Source organism: Alosa sapidissima, chromosome 17 (genome assembly GCF_018492685.1).
Source record: "Alosa sapidissima isolate fAloSap1 chromosome 17, fAloSap1.pri, whole genome shotgun sequence".
NCBI lineage: Eukaryota > Metazoa > Chordata > Actinopteri > Clupeiformes > Clupeidae > Alosa > Alosa sapidissima.
The window spans coordinates 1934852-1953278 of NC_055973.1; the positions used below are offsets into that span (position 1 = coordinate 1934852).

The 18427-nt window shown below is 42.2% G+C and overlaps 1 protein-coding gene across 2 annotated transcripts in view; it reads left to right on the forward strand.

Annotated features, from left to right (window-relative positions):
- The first annotated feature begins 2182 nt into the window (after positions 1–2182).
- The window catches only part of ly86 (lymphocyte antigen 86), a 52959-nt gene continuing 36714 nt past the window's right edge, over positions 2183–18427 (forward strand). The window contains exons 1-2 of one of the 2 annotated variants that reach the window (XM_042068086.1): positions 2183–2481; positions 2658–2747. In XM_042068086.1, coding sequence (XP_041924020.1) covers positions 2361–2481; positions 2658–2747 — 211 coding nt within the window. In that variant the 5' untranslated portion in view covers positions 2183–2360. The remainder of the gene's footprint in view (positions 2482–2657; positions 2748–18427) is intronic. The other variant, XM_042068085.1, reaches the window with a different exon arrangement.

An 18427-nucleotide genomic window follows, 5' to 3' on the forward strand; every position in this document is an offset into this window, starting at 1 on the left:
AGTTGGTAAGTTATGGTAGGCCAACTTGGAGTGAATATACAGGGGGATTTCTTTGGCTCTTAGCCTGGCAGGTGCGCACGTAGACATAGCCTACGGCCGAACACTGCAAGCGCCAATGAATCGTGCTCTCACAACAACCACGTTGTTAACTTAAATAGGCCTACTGTAGGTTAACATCACTCTGAGTTCGCATTCAAGCAAGCAAACGATGATTTGAATACATTTGTTTCTCTGGAAGGGCAAGGGGTAACAACAGGACAACACAGAGACAGGCCAGAATGCAGGACTAATGTTATGAGAGTATTACAGTAATATGGGATATTCTACGGGAAAATATTAAAACGGCAAGACAGCGGGGAAAAGTTAAAATGATAGGCCTAAACCCGGAAAAAGTTGGCATGTTAGGTATTTTTCGGTCCCTGTGATTATTTGTGAAATTGTGCAAACGGTCTTTTCAAGTCATTTGAGAAGGAAGGAGTGTAGCAAGCTCCCAAATTGACGCTCGTCTGAGAAATTGAGTTATGGATAATGTTCAGCTTTGGGAAGCCAAAGCCTAGAGGAAGGAAGCCTAGAGACGAGTCCATAGCAACAAGTTCATGTGTTGAATTTGTTATTACCCAGTGTGCTTTGTTGAATGGTCTCAATGTTTTATTGTTTTATTTCATGTGAATACTTACTAGAGGAGTAAATTATTTCAAGTAGGCTAATGCAGTTGCAGGAAGTGTGCATTTAGTTTCCATGCTTATTGTGTTTCCACAACAATGTTAGTGAGTAAATCTACTGAAATGGCCACCATCTTGGTGAAGTGTGATGTGTAAGATCAGAAAGCAGAGGGTGAGTTAAGAACGATTGTTTAAGTCGATGTGTTTTCATAGCGCTCTATAGCGTGGGCGGAAGGTATTGACGATTGGCCGGGGAGGGTCATGTCTATTTTGAAAAGACTGCAGGAGGGTCGTTGAAAATTTTCTTGCAGGCAGGGGAGGGTCATGCAACTTTTGATTGAAGCACTCAAAATCCCTCCGGTGACCCCGTTTATAAATAACGAACGGTCCCTAAACAACTGTATTTGCTTAAAATATAGTGTAAGATGCTTGTTAAAGAAAGATATGCAGCTTTCAAGTGACAAAAACGGCAAATTTCCAAGTTCACAATAAAACTGTTGGACATGAAAAGCCACATGGACTACAAACGAACTACAACGTGACGACAAAACTGATGACGAGCCCCTAACTGGGCAACGCTGTTAGCAAAATCTAGCCCCAGTTTCCGACCTCTGACTCACACATGACGTGATGTGTTAGAGTAGGACAATATATACATAGCGTACTATACTCGCTATACTCGAGTGGCAGTTTAAAAACACATTATTTTGTATCTTGTTTTGAATAGACTGCATCCAGGTGTCGGTTGGCATGTTGTTGAAGTCAAAATCTACTGAATGTTTCCCTTCCTGCAGGCAGACTACATATAGAGGCGGTCTCTATTCTGTTGAGGTCAGAGACATTGTGTCTTTTAATGTTATCTTTCGTATTTCACATCCACAACCCTGACAACACATGACAACTCTATCAGGTTTTGGAGCTGCTCTGCGAACAACCGCATAACATTGCAGAGAGTTGTGTGGACAGTCCAGGGCATCAGTGGATCCCCCCCATCCAGGACTTTTACAATACACAATGCACCTCATACCCAAAGAATAAGTAAAGATCCAGCCATCCTAGCCATAGAATGTTTCTGCTGCTGTCGTCTGGCAAGTGATACATTAAGACAGTGGATCTGCAGTCTAAGTAACAGGCAACCAGGCTGATGAACCATGGACAATGATGGCATGTAATGTGTCTGTTCATTCTCTCTCTCTCTCACTCTCACACGCACACTCACACACAAACTTATGAAGGGCAACACACTTTAGCTTATCTGAATTGTATGTTCCTTTGTTTTTCCAATGTTGAAAATTTGTGTCTTGTAACTTCTTTCTGCCTTAGTGACAGGAAGTCATGGATTACTGCTTGAAAGTTCATAGACAATTAACTCTGATTAACTTAAAAAAAAGTTGAATATAAATGGAAAAAAGAGCTTTGATTATGTGTTATTTAAAATATTTTCTAGGGGTGCCAATAAAGGCACTGTAATTGTATGATTTCATACAGAGGAGGGAAAGGTCAAATTGTTACTTTGGTAATGTTGACCAGGACAATGAGGGAACTGAAACCCGCTGCCATGTGACTATTCATGTGTGCTATTGTTTTCACCTTTTGAGGAAGTTTGTATTTCAATGTAGTTATCAGGAGCATCGGGTAGTTTTAGTAACTTTTAATCCAGTCAGGTACACAGTAAAGGTGTACAGTAGGCTGGAAACTATGGAGCTTTCATTTCTGTCTCTGACTCTGTTTTTCTTTACGACTATGGCTGAGGGGGTACATTGGCCTGAACATGTGGTCTGTTCTTCCCCTCATTTTCAACTATCCTATGCCAGCTGTGGTGAGCAAATATCTACATTAGTTTGTTGTACATGGTTTCAGAGCTATGACATCATGTTAGACTGAGCACATTACCAGAATAATAAATATTATGCAACAGATTTGAACACTTCAAAGCACTTGTGCATTGGTCTGTGATTGTGTGTTCTATTAGTAAATACCACTATCATTTTTCAGATCCTTTCCAAGATGTTGGATTCACTTTAAACCCTTGCACTGATCTTCACGTCCAAAGCGAGTTCAACAGCACAATCTCACTTTTGTTACGTAAGTGTAAAGTTTGTATCTGAAATGATTAAACTACTGTGATCCATGCAAAACTGTAATAAACATAAATAACCCTTTAGTGTGCACTATAGATAGCACTATTCTCCTTTTTTCCCTACATGGCACAGAAGCACACTGTATATGTTGGACCGTCAATACAGAGAAATAGAGAAAGTTCTCAGTGCCATGTTTTAGGGGACAACAAGCTAGAATCATGTCATTGATTGCAATATGTAAGCTGGGTAGCAGCCACACTTACTATACATGGTAAAGACCAAAGAAATTACAATTACAATGATTTGCAACTTACTTTGCCCTTATAATCAACTTTTAGTATTAAAAACATTTCAACAATATCTAAACACATTGCATGAATTAAAATAGGAAAAAAGTACATCATATGGCTACTATTACACTATCTGTAAGAGAGACAGGTAAGGGTGATGGGATGCATCTTTACTAGGAGTTAATATAGGAATTGCCTCCCCTGAGCTACATTGTTTCATGACTATTGATGCCAGGGGTGGACTGCCCAATTTTCCCGGTGGGGCCCTATGACAGACATAGACATACACACACACACACACACACACACACACACACACACACACCCACCTCGCAACAGACACACACCCGCAAGCGCACACAAAATCATGTGTATGTCATGGAGATTCGCCATATGATCAGACAGAGCCACAGTGGGTGACTAATCATGCTACCACCTCTGAATTTCCACAACATCGTAGATAGCTGCAGTACAATTAATTATCCATCAAGAAAAGCATCAAGCAAAACAGCAAATACGTGGTGGCGCCTACACAATATCCAATTCACTCAAATTGTTTGTGTCCCATGCTAGCCAGCCTACTCCTTAGGTAGGACTTAACATCAGTGCTAGCATCAACGCCAGCAGCAGCATTCGTGCTTACTAATTGCTGATTGCATTGCTGATTATTATAACTAAGCTACAACACGTCCAGAACACAATCATGAATGACAGGAAGTAAGATCATCATTACACATTTTGACATTCCCAGTAGGCCTTGTTCCTTTGTTAAAATTGACAATAAAAAAAGTTGCAGGTAATTCCCTACGTGCACAATAGAACTTCCGGTTAACTTCCGTGTGTAGAGTGTATGCTGGACTACTTCCTGTAGGTCGTGTTGAGGTAGCAGTGGAGCTTTTCCTGAAGCGCTAGTTTTGAATAGACAACATTTCAATATGAGCGGATTTCGGGTAAAAGAGAGGCGATTAACCTATCAACACGTGAAAAAGACCACACTCCATTGTTGTGTACCCTTGTGTGCGAATTCGTCTAGGTACAACAGTACTATAAGCTTTCATAGCTTTCCAGTGGATGTGTCGGTGAGAGCTGAATGGATGGTACAGTAAGAGTCAACGGGACGACTTCACCCCAAGCAAGACAAGTCATGTTTGCAGCAGGCATTTCCAGAAGAACGGTTTTGTTAGCAAGCCGGGGAAATTGAGAAGGTTGAAGAAAGGGGCCATTCCTTCTCTTTTTTTCCTGGAATAATTTTCAAATACCGGCACCGAGGGCGAGCGTGTGGGAGCGGAGACCCAGAGCGGATAGCGGATTAAAAATTAAGATAATTGATCATGTGTAACTAAATTAGTCTACCATGACTTACAACAATGTTATTTTTGTGTATTTTGTTTAAACGATTCCATTCTTATGACCACCTGATGGCATTCTGGAGGCTCATCGAACCAGCAACATCAAGGATGATCCGTGTGACAAGTGTGGCAAGAGAAGCATCGGCCTCTGTGGCAGAGAAAACAACATTGAACAGATCAACTACCGTATTTTCCGGACTATAAGTCACACTTTTTTTCATAGTTTGGCTGGTCCTGCGACTTATAGTCAGGTGCGACTTATATATGAAAAAATATATAATTGAACATGTTTTTAAATGTTAATTTATATTAACTAACCCTACGTGAAACTTTACGTCTACAGCCGCGAGAGAGCGCTCTCAAATGCACAAGTCCTGTGCACTTTCAGTCAGAGATTAGTGCTTGCACTACGCCTGAAACACACGTGCATACCTAAATCGTCAAATTATGGCAGGGATTCTATTTATAGCCGGGACTCAGATTTGGACAAATAAAAGCCAGTATAATTTTGTTTCAATTTAACTCATAAAAGAGCTCTTCTTAATATTTTATATTGTTGGTTGGTATTGTTGCCAATGAAAAGTCATTTACACCATGAGTCTCCAACACGTTGCTCTCATTGCTCTCAAGATAGTCGCATGCCGCACCCTTCTGAGCTAGAGGCTGAAGCCTACATTTAAACACTGCCTACATTTGCTGCCAGGCATCAGCCTATGAATTTTATAAAAAAGTAAATCATGCATAATTTAAAAAATAACTACATTTAGGCTATCTTAGACATCTTTGGCTATACGGAATAAGGTTTCCCTTGCAGCACAGCACACGAATGAATGAAAGCGTGGATACCTTATCTAGCAATAAGTGGATGGCAATCGAAATTCCCGACACTATGAAACTTAATAGTAAGCCATTAAATACCCCACAGATTTCAGTGGTCATCAGTCCCGATATTTAGCAATATAATCAACAGTCCAAACGTAAATTAAATCTCAAATTAAACATCTGCTTTTGATAGCCTACCCATGCCGCTCCAAACAAAAAGTAGGCCTATGTCTCACAATAAAACGCAAGAAAAAAAGGACTATAATATAGCTGACTCGAATACAAGCCATGGCCAAATAAAGGTGCTGTGCTTTGCGCAGCCTAAATTTGAGAATTTATGAGTCTCCTAAACATTTGAAAACAAAACGCACGGCCATGTAATATTTGATCGCTGTTTTGCTACTAATTATCTTTCATGTAATGAATACGCACAGAAAGTGAAAGTAGGCCTAATGTGCGCTCCGTGTCTGTAGCTGTCTGTTCACGTCCGCAATCGAACGTCAAATAGAGAAGTCATCCATGTTCTCTACGTTATAGCCTAGGCGGTCATGCTTCTGTATTTGCAAAATTCCTGACGGTTCCTGATCGCTAAATGTTTGTTTTCCTTTCCTGTCGATAATGGTTGATGTTGAAGCACCTAAGGCTACAATTTGACTTCAGCGGTGACAAATCCTGCTGAGAGAGAGAGAAACGAAAGAGAGGCACCCCAAAGTGGTCCTGCGCGCGCGTGTGTCTCTGCATGGGGTTCAATTGAAGTCAAAGTTGGTCCTTCAATAGTCCCGCATTCAGTCCGCTCCATTATTATATTAATGTCAGACAGGGTACAGGGTAAAATGTGTGGGAATCTCTCGCATTATGATGGCTAGATTTGCGGGACTTTTATTATTATGCTCAATACTAAGTAATAATTTATTCGCAATTCCGCGCTGGAATTTAGACCCTTTTAAATGGGCATCTTTTTTTCTCTCGCTCACTCGGAGGTGGCCAGCCAAGCAATTGTTCTGCTGCATGCCAGCTTGTGCCAATATATCGTACAAAATCATTGATTGCATTGCATTCTCCACATTTTTAGCTACATTTTCATGTACCACATCAGCATTTGAGTTCAGTGATTTTTTTTGTAAATTGCTTTACAATTAGCGTCGGGCCTTGTCAGCAGCCTTCGGCTTGCCTCTTGCCACTATTCACTCCTTCTTCTTCATTAACATTCCCTGTAGAATTCTCAATATTTTTGGCCTCAATGTGTACAGTTACATAGTCTGTCTGTTCTTAGTCTTGGATTTTGTGAAATACATTTCTAAATATCACCTGCTTGCTGCAGCTTCGGTCTGCACGTCAATTTAAACCCCATCTTTTTCTCTCTCTCGAGCATTTAATCTGCTGCCAGCTTGTATCTCCACATCGTCCAAAATGCTTGATTGCATTGCATTCTCCACATTTTTAGCTACATTTTCATGTACCACATCAGCATTTTTGTTCTGTGAATCTTTTGTAAATTGCTTTACAAATACCGTCGGGGCTATTGGCCAATTGCCATGGCTTGCCTCAGTTTAGGTCATGTCCTTTTAAAACCGTCTTTTTCTCTATCGTGAGCATTTAATCTGCTGCCAGCTTGTGACTCCACATCGCCCAAAATGCTTGATTGCATTGTATTCTCCACATTTTTAGCTACATTTTCATGTATCATATCAGCATTTTTGTTCAGTGAATCTTTTGTAAATTGTTTTACAATTACGTCGGGCCTATAGGCCTATCGTTTCGGTCACGTCTAAAACTGCATCTTTTTCTCTCTCATGAGCATTTAATCTGCTGCCAGCTTGTGACTCCACATCGCCCAAAATGCTTGGTTGCATTGTATTCTCCACATTTTAGTAACATTTTGGTGCACCTCATGGCATTTTCTTTCAGTGAATCTTTTGCTTTGCGATTACCTTCCTGCCCTCCTCTTGGCTGCCTTCACTCCTTCATCTTCATTAATCTTTTTGGCCTCAATAATCCAGTTACATAGTCTCTGTTTTTGGTTTTGGATTTTGTGAAATACATTTCTAAATAAATGCAACTTATAGTCCGGTGCGACTTATATATGTTTTTTTCCTGCTCATGAAGCATTTTTTGACTGATGCGACTTATACTCAGGAGCGACTTATAGTCCGGAAAATAAGGTAAGTTGCTGCCCATAGATGAGTTATTTCTTTTTCTAAATTATCTATCAACCGGATGCAACAGCCAGCAGGATCATCACAACCTGGGCCAACTTTCTTTACTGTGTACTGGGAGCTGTGTGTATCTGGATGACACCTGAAGAAATCACAGCCAACCTACCTCCTGAGTTCAAGGAATATGCAGACACTCAGGTCATTGTTGACTGCACAGAATTGTGGTGCCAAACTCCAACCTCACTTGTGCTACAGAGTGAGGTGTACTCGCACTACAAATCACACTGTACCTTTAAGGCCATGATTGGCATGGCACCACATGGTCCTCTGACATTTGTTTCTGCACTCTATGGGGGCGCCATCAGTGACCGTGAGCTTTTCAGATTGTCGGGCATCATACCTCTCCTGTCCCCTGACATGGCTGTGATGGTGGACAAGGGCTTTAGGGTGGACAACCTTGTGTCAGGAAAACTTCACAGGCCTGCCTTCCGCTCCAACAAGGAACAAATGGCAGCACAGGATGTCCTGGAGACCCAGTCAATCGCGCGGCTGCGAGTTCATGTTGAAAGGCTAATCAGGCGGGTTAAGGAGACACTGTAATCCCTTTGTCTATTTCAGGGAGCATTAGCCAACTTTTCACTGTAGCTTGTCTCTTGGGCAACTACCAAAATGGACCTCTGGTCAAAGACTGGAGAGAGCGTGGTAGAAATCTGACTGCTTCATGGCTGGCAGCTCCTCTTCTTCCTTGTCCTTTTACAAACAATATACTGATTCACACCACAATTTAGTTTTGGCTTACATTTACTGACTTTTTTAATTAATAAATTATTTATTTGAAATCTATATTAACTTGGTCTCCCTTTGTGTTGTTTGATGTCCCCTCAAGTGGGCCTGACTCATTGAATGTTAGTTTAACATTTAGCAATACATTGGTGTGGGTTCACCTTTGGGTCATTCCATGTGAAAACAGCCAATATCGTGGTATCATTTACATGACACCTCTTGCCTTATGTTACCAAACAAAGGAATCTGAAGTTTCAGGTCAATATCTCAAACGGTTTGCCTGTGGCTTCTATTTGAACTTCGGGTGCCACGGCCCTAATTGACACATTGGAATTTCACATTTCATCTTTTGCCATTTTTGGAAGCCCATAACGTCTTGATGAAGATGAAAAGTGAAATGGGGGACATGGTCAACCAAATGAACATGGTTAACCTAGGGCAAAGAACCAAAAGAACACGATTAACCCAGGAACATGGGTAACCATCTTAACGCTATCTTAACTCTACACTCATCCTACACTTAAACTGTGAGGTGGTTTTGATCTGTCCATTGACGGATGACATAACGCCCTCACACACACTACTCCTGTCACTGGATCTTTCTTGGACACTGAGAGGAAATAAATTAAAATACACACACAAAAATTAGTTGCTAATCATATCAAGATAACAAGGTATTTAATAACACTAATAAAGTATGTGGTAATATTGACATGATTTGATGTGAGTTAAAATACTTGGCTGCTAGCTAGTAACGTCAACAGCTGATCTGACTGTAACAGCTGAGTTATCGCTACTCACCTTCAAAGTTGTGGATGTAGCCTGATATGTACAATTTAAACCCTTTTTCACGCTTGCAGCCGGGTGCAGGTGAACAGTGGTCGACAATCCTGTGGACGTTGTTCACGTCGATTTTCGGGAGGCTTTGTAGACAACGGGTAAAATATGCCATCTTTCGCAATCAAAATCAGCCGTCTCGCTGCTATAGCAACCGGAAGCGGTCGAGCGCACACAAGAGAATGTCTAATAAGGGGAGAACTGCCACTCTCGGAAAACTTCCGGTTTCTGAACTGGTTGCAGTTCCTTCTGTGGTTCCACATGAGGGCGCTCGTCCACGAGTGCAGAATGCAAGGAGGTCTATGGAGCTGTACCCCTCAAAATCCACTTTTCTTGGGATATAATTTTTTTTCAAGTAATTTGAGTATTGCATTCGAAAGGGGAGGCAAAGGAAATACACTTGGTTGAGTATTATATTTTTTAAAGTCACTTAATTGTTCTAAAAAGCCTTTCAAATGTGTCAATGACGTCATTCATTAGCACAATGCTAGCGTGATATGTGCAACAAACCTCAACCTGTAAGAAATCAAAAGGACATAAGTACTCGTTCATTCAACTTTTGACCTATAACCCATGTTGAAGTTATACAAGCTACAATCAAATCTGAGATTCAACGACAATCAGGTGAAAGAGACACATTTAGCTGTCTAGCTCCATTGACTCCCATTCATTCTGCACTCATGGCGATCGCCCCCAGTGGAACTCTGGTGGAACTGCATCCAAAATTCGGTACAATGGGACTTAATACGGAGTGGCAAGGCTCTCCGTAGACGGGCTCTGCGCACACTCAGACCGCGGAAGTAGAACTGCTTAATTACGTGCACGTAGCGAATTGACCTTTCACGAAGTCCCACCCCCTTAGTTACTGTTGCTAAGTCTGACAGCCTCAGACCGGAGTTGACTAGAACTTCAATAATAGTTGTAAGCCTGTCTGTAAAAGTTACAACCCAAGAGGCTCTTTTACAGACCCATAGGCGCCGGAAGCACAGTGGCCACTTTTGGCTCAAAATATATTTTAATAAACAAAATCATCCATGAAAAAAAAAAAAAAAAAAAAAACCTCCAAAAAACGGAGGTGTAGCGGTAGTAGCCCACATCTAATATAGCCTAGAGCTATTTGTGCAGCGTCACTGTTGCAAAACCTTAAGCTTTCTGCCCATGGGTCAAAACCGATGAGCAAAACAAGTCAAGTCAAGTCAGTTTTATTTGTATAGCGCATTTAACGTGCACAGAGTAACCCAAAGCGCTCCAAAACACCAGCAGAGCACCCAGGCTACACCCCCAGGGAGCAGACAGCGCTCCACTCTGGGCTGTTCATTCTCAATCAATGCAACATGGAGAGATGGATTTGAAATGTAGCCGAATCTAATAACATTTTATTCTGGTTTGGTATGGTTTGTTCACCATTAATAAAGGCCAATGACAATTACTGAAGTTATGAATCTGTTGGATAACCACATTTAGCCTATTGTGCGACATGAGATTCAATTAATATCATGCGCAACGTGATATATCCGAAACATGTAAGCTACCAAGCCTTCGCAAGGTTTGTAGGCTAGGCTATAATAGCCTATCACTTAAGATTACCAGCAATGTTCAAATAGACCAGGTTAACCTATTTCACTTCTGTGTCCCCGTTTACCAAACCACATTTGCTGATACGAACTTCTGCTGACAAAAATGAGGCTGCATTACGTGTGGACATCTTAATGCAGTTTAAGGCTGATTTATGCTTCTTAATTGTGAGCCTACAGCGGCGGTCATTCTCGCGTTCTCCTTTACAGCAACAAGACACAATTCCTCCAACTATAGCCTCGCCCTTTACTCGTTGTCTTTTTCCCCTTTTCAAAAAGGGTGATATTCATACTCAAGTCATTCGCGTTCTGTCTCCCTGTACTTTTGAGACTCCTCTGCAACTCCAGCTGAGGGGCAGTGGTTGTTATTAGCCTATAGTAAAATGTAAACGATTATCGATGATATATGATAATACTGCTTTTATTGCAAAACTGAGAATTGGGCTATTAATCGGTTACAAGGTGCTGTCATCAATCCGAAACATCTACCAAGCCTTCTCTGGGTTTGTTGGGTGGGTATTGCAATGTTCAAATAAAGCATGTTAACCTATTTCATTTAATTCACTTCTGTGCACCTTGTGTGATATCACTCAAGTATTGCTTTAGTTAATTAGCAAATTAATACCAGAAGCCAAAAATCTGACTCTAGCTCAAAAATGTCGTCATGTAGGCTACTTTCTAAATATTCAACATCAGAAGCAGCTGCAATTGTAACAGGACATTTTGAAAGAGACCTGCTGCGTAGCCTACTTTGATAAGCAGCGTCATAAACCGCCCTCAAATACGGTATGTTTTGTTTAACTTCAAATATCATAGGCTTTGTCTGTCTACTTTTGAAATGTCATGCGGTGCTGAACCCCTGGCAAATGCGTGTGTGGTCCTATCTAGAGATGCACCGATATGGAATTTTAGGGCCGATAACGATAACCGATATTTATTGGTTTGTTGTGGCCGATATCGATACGATAACCGATAATATTACTCTTGAAAAAAAATTGTGAAAATTGATTTGGGGAAAGCAGCGGGGAGCAGTGAGGGGTTAGGTGCCTTGCTCAAGGACACTTCAGCCGCAGCCCACTGGTCGGGGCTCAAACCGGCAACCCTCCGGTATCAAGTCCAGAGTGCTAACCAGTGGGCCACGGCTGCCCAACCAAATGATGGACAGAACTCATAATAGTCCTCAATAGTATGGCAGTCAACAACATAACAGTAGCCTAGCCCTACAGTATGTGTGGCTCCTTTAAGTGAACCTGACGTCAGTGAATTGCGAGTGAGTGGCTAGAGAGTTTGAATCGTTTTCATTTAGAACTAAATGCTCATAAACGGCTCAGCTTGGAATAAGCTACAGTATAGCCACCAAATCAGAGTTTGTGAGGGAAACTTAGGTTTAGTTTCAACTGCGGGTAACTGAATAAAGCTGCAACTCCTCAGACTGTATCTTATGTCCATCTACTCTGTTGCGCACAACCTGCTGCAGCAGAAATGAAAGGCGTTAGCCCCGAAGGTTTTGATAACTTATTATGATGACCTGTCTGGAACTGAAGCACGAATGGTTAGCATATTTCTAGGTAATAATACAAAACCCAAGCTAAAGTAATGCAAATATAATACTAAAACACAACTTAGAACTAGGCCTACTTATGTACTCGTCCCACTAACGAGTTTGTGTATTTGTTTCCCCGACCAGCGCGGTAAAGTGCAAACACACCAGCACAAGACGGCTCTAGATAGGGCTGAGCTCTGCTCTGGTAAGGTTAAATGGCGGATCATTCACGAGAGGATTTTGAGATACACAGATTCCCAAATGAACGCATATCCACAGATTTTGTGCCCAGGCAACTGGCTCGCATGCCAGCAGCACTCTTAAGGCGTCAGGGAGTGAGGTTTACCAACGTTCCACAAGCACAGCTAAGCTAGCTGGCATCCGTTACACGTGCAATAACCCAGTCCAACACATCCCACTGTTGGCTTAATTTAATGGAGGTGGATGGGGCCAATTAGCATATGCCAAAGTTTCTTTTAAGGCATATAGTGAAAATATATATTTTGTTTTATTATAGTTTAACATTTTGCATCCCATAAAATGGTTATACCAGTCCTAGCATCAATGATTTAATGTCTTGTTAATGACAATAAAGCTAATTTAAATATGTATAGCGAGTTTAGCCAGAGACTTTCTAATGAGGAGACACAGCACTCAAAAAATACTCCATAGAAATGCATGGGGCTAGTTTGTCATGCCAATATGGCCGTTATCTACACATATCCCACCCCTTCCTCGGCAAAACGTCGACATGTGAATACATTGAGCCAATCATATGGTGTGTTGTGAAGACATCGTGCCAATCATGTGTTGTGATCTCGCCGCTGGAGCAAGATTGGTGTCGTGAAGCCTTGCGCACGCGCAGTTCGACCCAAAGACTGTGCCCGATGAGTGCCCATAAAACGTTGGTATATGGCCGCCGAGTGGAGGGACTTGCCTAAAAGGACTTTGGTTTAGCTCCCTCCTGACACAGGACTCATGCTAGTCAGTGAACCAGCACTCTGGGGTTTTAGGACACTGGCTAGTGCGCTCAGCACCCAGTCCTTGGGTGCTTCGTTGTGGTGGATTTGTTGGGGAATAGCTGTTTTAGCTGGAAACATCTTGAAAACAGACTGCATAGGGTCTAGCAGGTTGTTCTGATATAGTAAATCACCGACTCACCAAAGCTTTGTGCGGGGGAAAGAGGATCTTTATATTGTTTTCCAATGTTTGTTTTTAAGTGTCCGTTGTTCCAAGTATCTATTATGATTTCGAAGTCGTACGTATTTTAAATCTTCTCAATCTTTCTCTCCGTCTCTCATCAGACGTAGTGCTACTTCTTCTTCATTTACCGATTGACGGTTTTCTGTTGTTGTTTTTTAACATTTGTCTCGTGTTGTTTTTTAACATTTGTCTCGTGCACGCATCCAGGGGCTACCAGGGAATTATTGCGCATCATAATGGGAAGTGGCAATTCATTGGGTTACAATTACAACACCTAATTGTTTGCTTTTTAATTTTTTACTAGGTGGCGCTATACATGGCTCCAACAATCCGGGTACTTTCCGTTTTTTTGACACATCCGGGCACCTGGAAATATTTGAATGGGGGTCTATGAGAATTTCAGTGCATTACATTTTTGAACTTTACCGAAGTGTCATATATATAGCTATTTATACCGATCTAATGCTATGGCCAGCCAGCAGACGAGTTATACAAACTCTCTTCCAAGTCCTGACCGGCTATTTTATAGCGCATTTAACATGCAGAGTGCAACCATGATAGCACTAGTGCTAGGTGTTGCAGGCTAACTCGGAGCTGAACTATGACATGTAATCACAGCTCCTAGTAGTTTGCAAAGTTTCATTCATTCCTTCGTTATTAGATTAGACATATTTAACATCGGACATCAACTGACTTTAGCTAGCATGACTGACTGACTTTAGCTAACGAAGTGTTTGCCGCAGATGTAAACAAATTTAGACCGCCTCCCATCGGGATTCTCTCTTCTGATTGCCTGGAGCCACAAACCCCTTCTTTTCCCTTCCCTTTCTTTTTGTGGCAACATACTAAACTGCAAATCCTTATTTTTTGTTGTTGTTGTTGCAAAATACAACACAGCAGCTTTTAGGCATGGTGCCTGCTCATTGAAGTAGCCTACTGTTCTGTCAACAGTAGTAGCAAAGTGCCTACTTCCTTCACCTAAAAAAGGGCGTGGACATTCTGGGACTCATTAGCATATCGCTGGTGATGAGACGCTGTACTCATGTATCGCTGCACGGTGGTCATAATAAAATAGAACACTAGAAGCAGTGACACTGTTCAGTGTAAGCCAGCTTTAAAATACTTTTAAAAAAACATTTAAGAAGGGTAAGGAGTCCAAGTTGAGTGTATGTTGTAGTTCATTCCAAGCATGTGGTGCAAAGGATGAAAAGGCAGATTTCCCCAGTTTAGTTTGTGAAGTTGGAGACTGTAGGAGGAGCTTGTTTGAGGAACGGGTGTTGTATGTAGAAGGGCAAGGCCTTTACTATAAAGATTAAAATATGTATTTTTCTTCTTAAATGCAATTATGTCCATTGAACCTTTTCATATAACATGCAGTGATGTGTTCTAGAAGGTGCTCCTATTACAAATCGCAAGGCAAAGTGATACACAACATCCAGTTTCTTTAGGAGGCCTAGAGAGGCATGCATATGTAGCCTGCAGCAGGAGCTGTTTGTTGATTTGGGGAGGGGGGCTTTTACTTTGACAGGTGATTGATGGGACGAATAGAGTGTCCCAGTGACGCCACTTCCATTTGCCTCCATAGGGAGGGAAAGTAATCTCATCGCCATCTAGTGGTTGCGTTCCTAGAGTTTAGCGGAGGGGATGGGATTTTTTTTAGAAAAAATATATCTCGGTGCACATTGGGATCTTAATTTAATGCCTTCCATATGTTAGTCACTGGGGTCACCTCTATTGCTTCAAGTGGTCATACCTTATTTTTAGGATCAGTTGAATTGTTTTGAGTTTTTGTCGTAACATGGTGATAACAAACTACAGTTGCATGTGACGTCACAGGTTTGGGCGCTTAATCTCTAACTGATCAATACAGCAATTTGCTTAACTGGCTTACATATTTTTGTAATAACGGAAGGTGATGTAAACCGCGTGGTGATAACCTTTATGTCTGGATAACTGGTGTTGTGCTTCTACTCACATGAAGAGCTGGCAGTAAGTGTTAAGTGGCAATGCTAACCAGGCTAATAAACAAACCATGCTACCGTGAGTAACGTCGAAGGGTAAAGTCACGTGGCTTTTTTGTAGTTCGTTTATGAAACAAAAGGAGCCATTTCGATTTTTTTAAATAAGGCAAAATATGGTCTGACATTTTCACAGTTAGAAGATTATTACTGTATAGACACTGAAAAATATTTTTGGTGGATAAGATCGCTGATTTGGCTTCACAGTATTTTTTTTTTAAATAGGTCTATGGGACTTAACATTGGAGCTGCTCTTCGATAGGAACGCAACCACTTGGGGCGCTGGTTTTCACTTTCCCTCCCTATGGGACCTATCTTTCAAAAAATTTTGAACGCCAGTCTATGGCGAAAAAGAAATTATTTTCTGGTCCCAGTTGACTTGTGCCTTGAATTACCCATATGATGTTTGTCAATTTTAAAGACAATTTTTCATGTAAAGACATTTGCAGTTTGTTTCGTAACTATTGAATTACAACATTATGAAAGATCGTAATTCCAACGACTACACACCCATCAGTCGCGCTAGTGACGTTAGCTCATTCACAGCCACACTAGATTGTACAAGCATACCAGCAACAGGTCTTAATTGGGCTTTCCTTGCCGATGAAAATACCATGAGTCAGAGGATTAATAAACACATCAGGTAAGTTGTATTCGTCCATAGACTGTACATTAGATACTGTTAAGGAACATAGCAGGCAGCAAGATGCAACCGTTAACTAGCATAACAGCTAATCATCTTAGATGCAGAGTTAAGTTTTAAGCCCCATATCAGTAAAGACAGCCTATTTCCACTTGAGAAACATTGCCAAAGTGCGGCCCTTTTTAACCCAACAAGATGCAAAAAGACTAATTCACGCCTTTATCACTAGCAGGTTAGACTACTGCAATGCACTTTTCACTGGTCTTCCCAAAAAACATCTAAAGAAATTGGCACTCATACAGAACTCTGCGGCTAGACTTTTAACTAAGAACACATCACCCCTGTGTTGGCTGAACTGCACTGGCTCCCTATGTGACCAGAGCAGTAAGGAGGGAAAGAGAGAGGCTATAAGCCACTCCCAGTAGCCCGACTACGCCACCCTGGGCTTAGTACCCTGGGACTTCTTTAAGAGAATTTGCTAAGGAAGGTTTGACACAGGTCCAAAAGCACCAAGCAGACAACGTGAATTCCAGTCAAATCATAAGTTTATTAAATAACCAAAGGGGGGGGGGGAGGAGTGTCCTGCAATAATACCTGAAACGAGTCAGAGGTTATGAAAGTACAAAAATATTTATTATTGTTCTTTTATTATGATACAATATGAACAGGTGATTTCTAAAGTGGGGCCAGGCTCCACTGGAGCTAAAAAGATACAGCAGATGGGGGCTTACCTGAGGGAGACAGACTAACTGGAGGTGTGTTCTAAGTTCCAGCCATCACACGTGCATACACACTGCAAGAAAGTGACTTACCAGTGACACAGCAGCCCACCGCAAGCAACAATGACACCACAAATGTGCAGCTACAGGGTCCCACCACCAGGTGACTAGCCTCCCTCAAAGAGGGCCCCACATCTGCCAAACAAACAAATAAAACAGCACCACAAGGGGGGGCAAAAATACAGTCAGCCAATACAGACGTTATGGTAGATAATGCAGGCACACCAGGACAAAAGAAATACAAACACACGCAAATGACAGACAGAACCTAAGCAGTTACCAGGATGAAGCATATGCCACTTATGCCCCGTTCCTCTCTACTAATGCGGCAAGCAACATGCAGGCTGACATAAACGCCAAATAAACCCAAACACAGGCAGACGTAGACACTAAATTAATGCCCACAAAAAGAAAAAACACAGAACGTACTTGGAAAAACCGCACACAATTAGGCTACACCAAAATAAAATAACTACAGACAAGACAGCAGCACGACCCACGCTATGCACCCCGCGTAGATGGAAAAGGCCGCGCTACCTGGACAGGACAGAAAAGACATTGAACATAAAGCCTTCTACTGCCGCCTAAAAAGTTACCCATCAAAGCAAGCATCGTACATACCTATGTTCGTAACTACGATTAGTGCACAAAGCGCCGTATGGGGAGCACTCACCCACGTTCAGCTACAGGCATACAAGAGAAAGTGTTACGACTCAAAACAGAAAATAAACTACGAGAGATTTAAGACAAACATAGGTGCATACCTGTAGAATGAATAAGGGATGGTGTCTAACACACGGGCAGCAGGAGCAGACTAGCCGGTGACCACGAAGCTACAGGTGAAGACAAACATTGATTAAACCATGTTATTAGTCTGGCAGCAAACGGGAGTATTGCAACATACCTGATGACTAAATCCGACACGCTAGGGGGTTAAACAGGCAGAGCTTACAACGCTTCTTCGTACCTGGGTGGTTTTATACTGTCCGGCCAGTAATCAGTGCGAACGAACTCCGGTGTGTAACTAATCACCACGCCCCCTTAGTTAGCGGGAGCAGGCCAGTGTGGGACATGTAGGGAAAACAGGGAGACATGGGGAAAAGACAGAAACAAGGTGAACTGGCTACAATCTACCCCCTTGTTCTTTATCGTCGCCCCGACGATAAACAGGCTAACTGGAAAATGGGCAACAGCTTAAGATCGGAGAGGAACTCCGATTAGCCAAGACACAGGTCAAGGAGAGCTTGCAATCACATTACTCTGCCTCTATACGCCACGGGGGAGGTGGTGGACATTGGAGTGTTGCCCTGCCGTGCCTCGGGCAGTCCTCCTAAGGGTAGTTTCATTGCTGTCAGAGTTGTTCTCGTCTTGAGATGTCGACAACCCAGGGGGAGGGGTCAGGACTGGAGGTGGCAGGTCCGCTGGCACCTGTGCAGGTGGAACAGGACGCCTACCATCCATAGGACCAAGCCTCAAAGAGCATGGTTCCCGGTCAACCTGGAATGGGACAGGAACTACAGCCTCTGTGGTGGAGGGGTATACCGAAGAGGGTGCAGTTGGGCCCTCTCCTGCAAGTGGAGGGGGGGGCTCAGTCACTTGAACCCACAGACCTTCTCCAGAATCTTCTTCTGGATGTGGCTGTGGCTGGAGCGGTTGCTCTTCTTGGGGGGTATTGCGAGGCTCCATC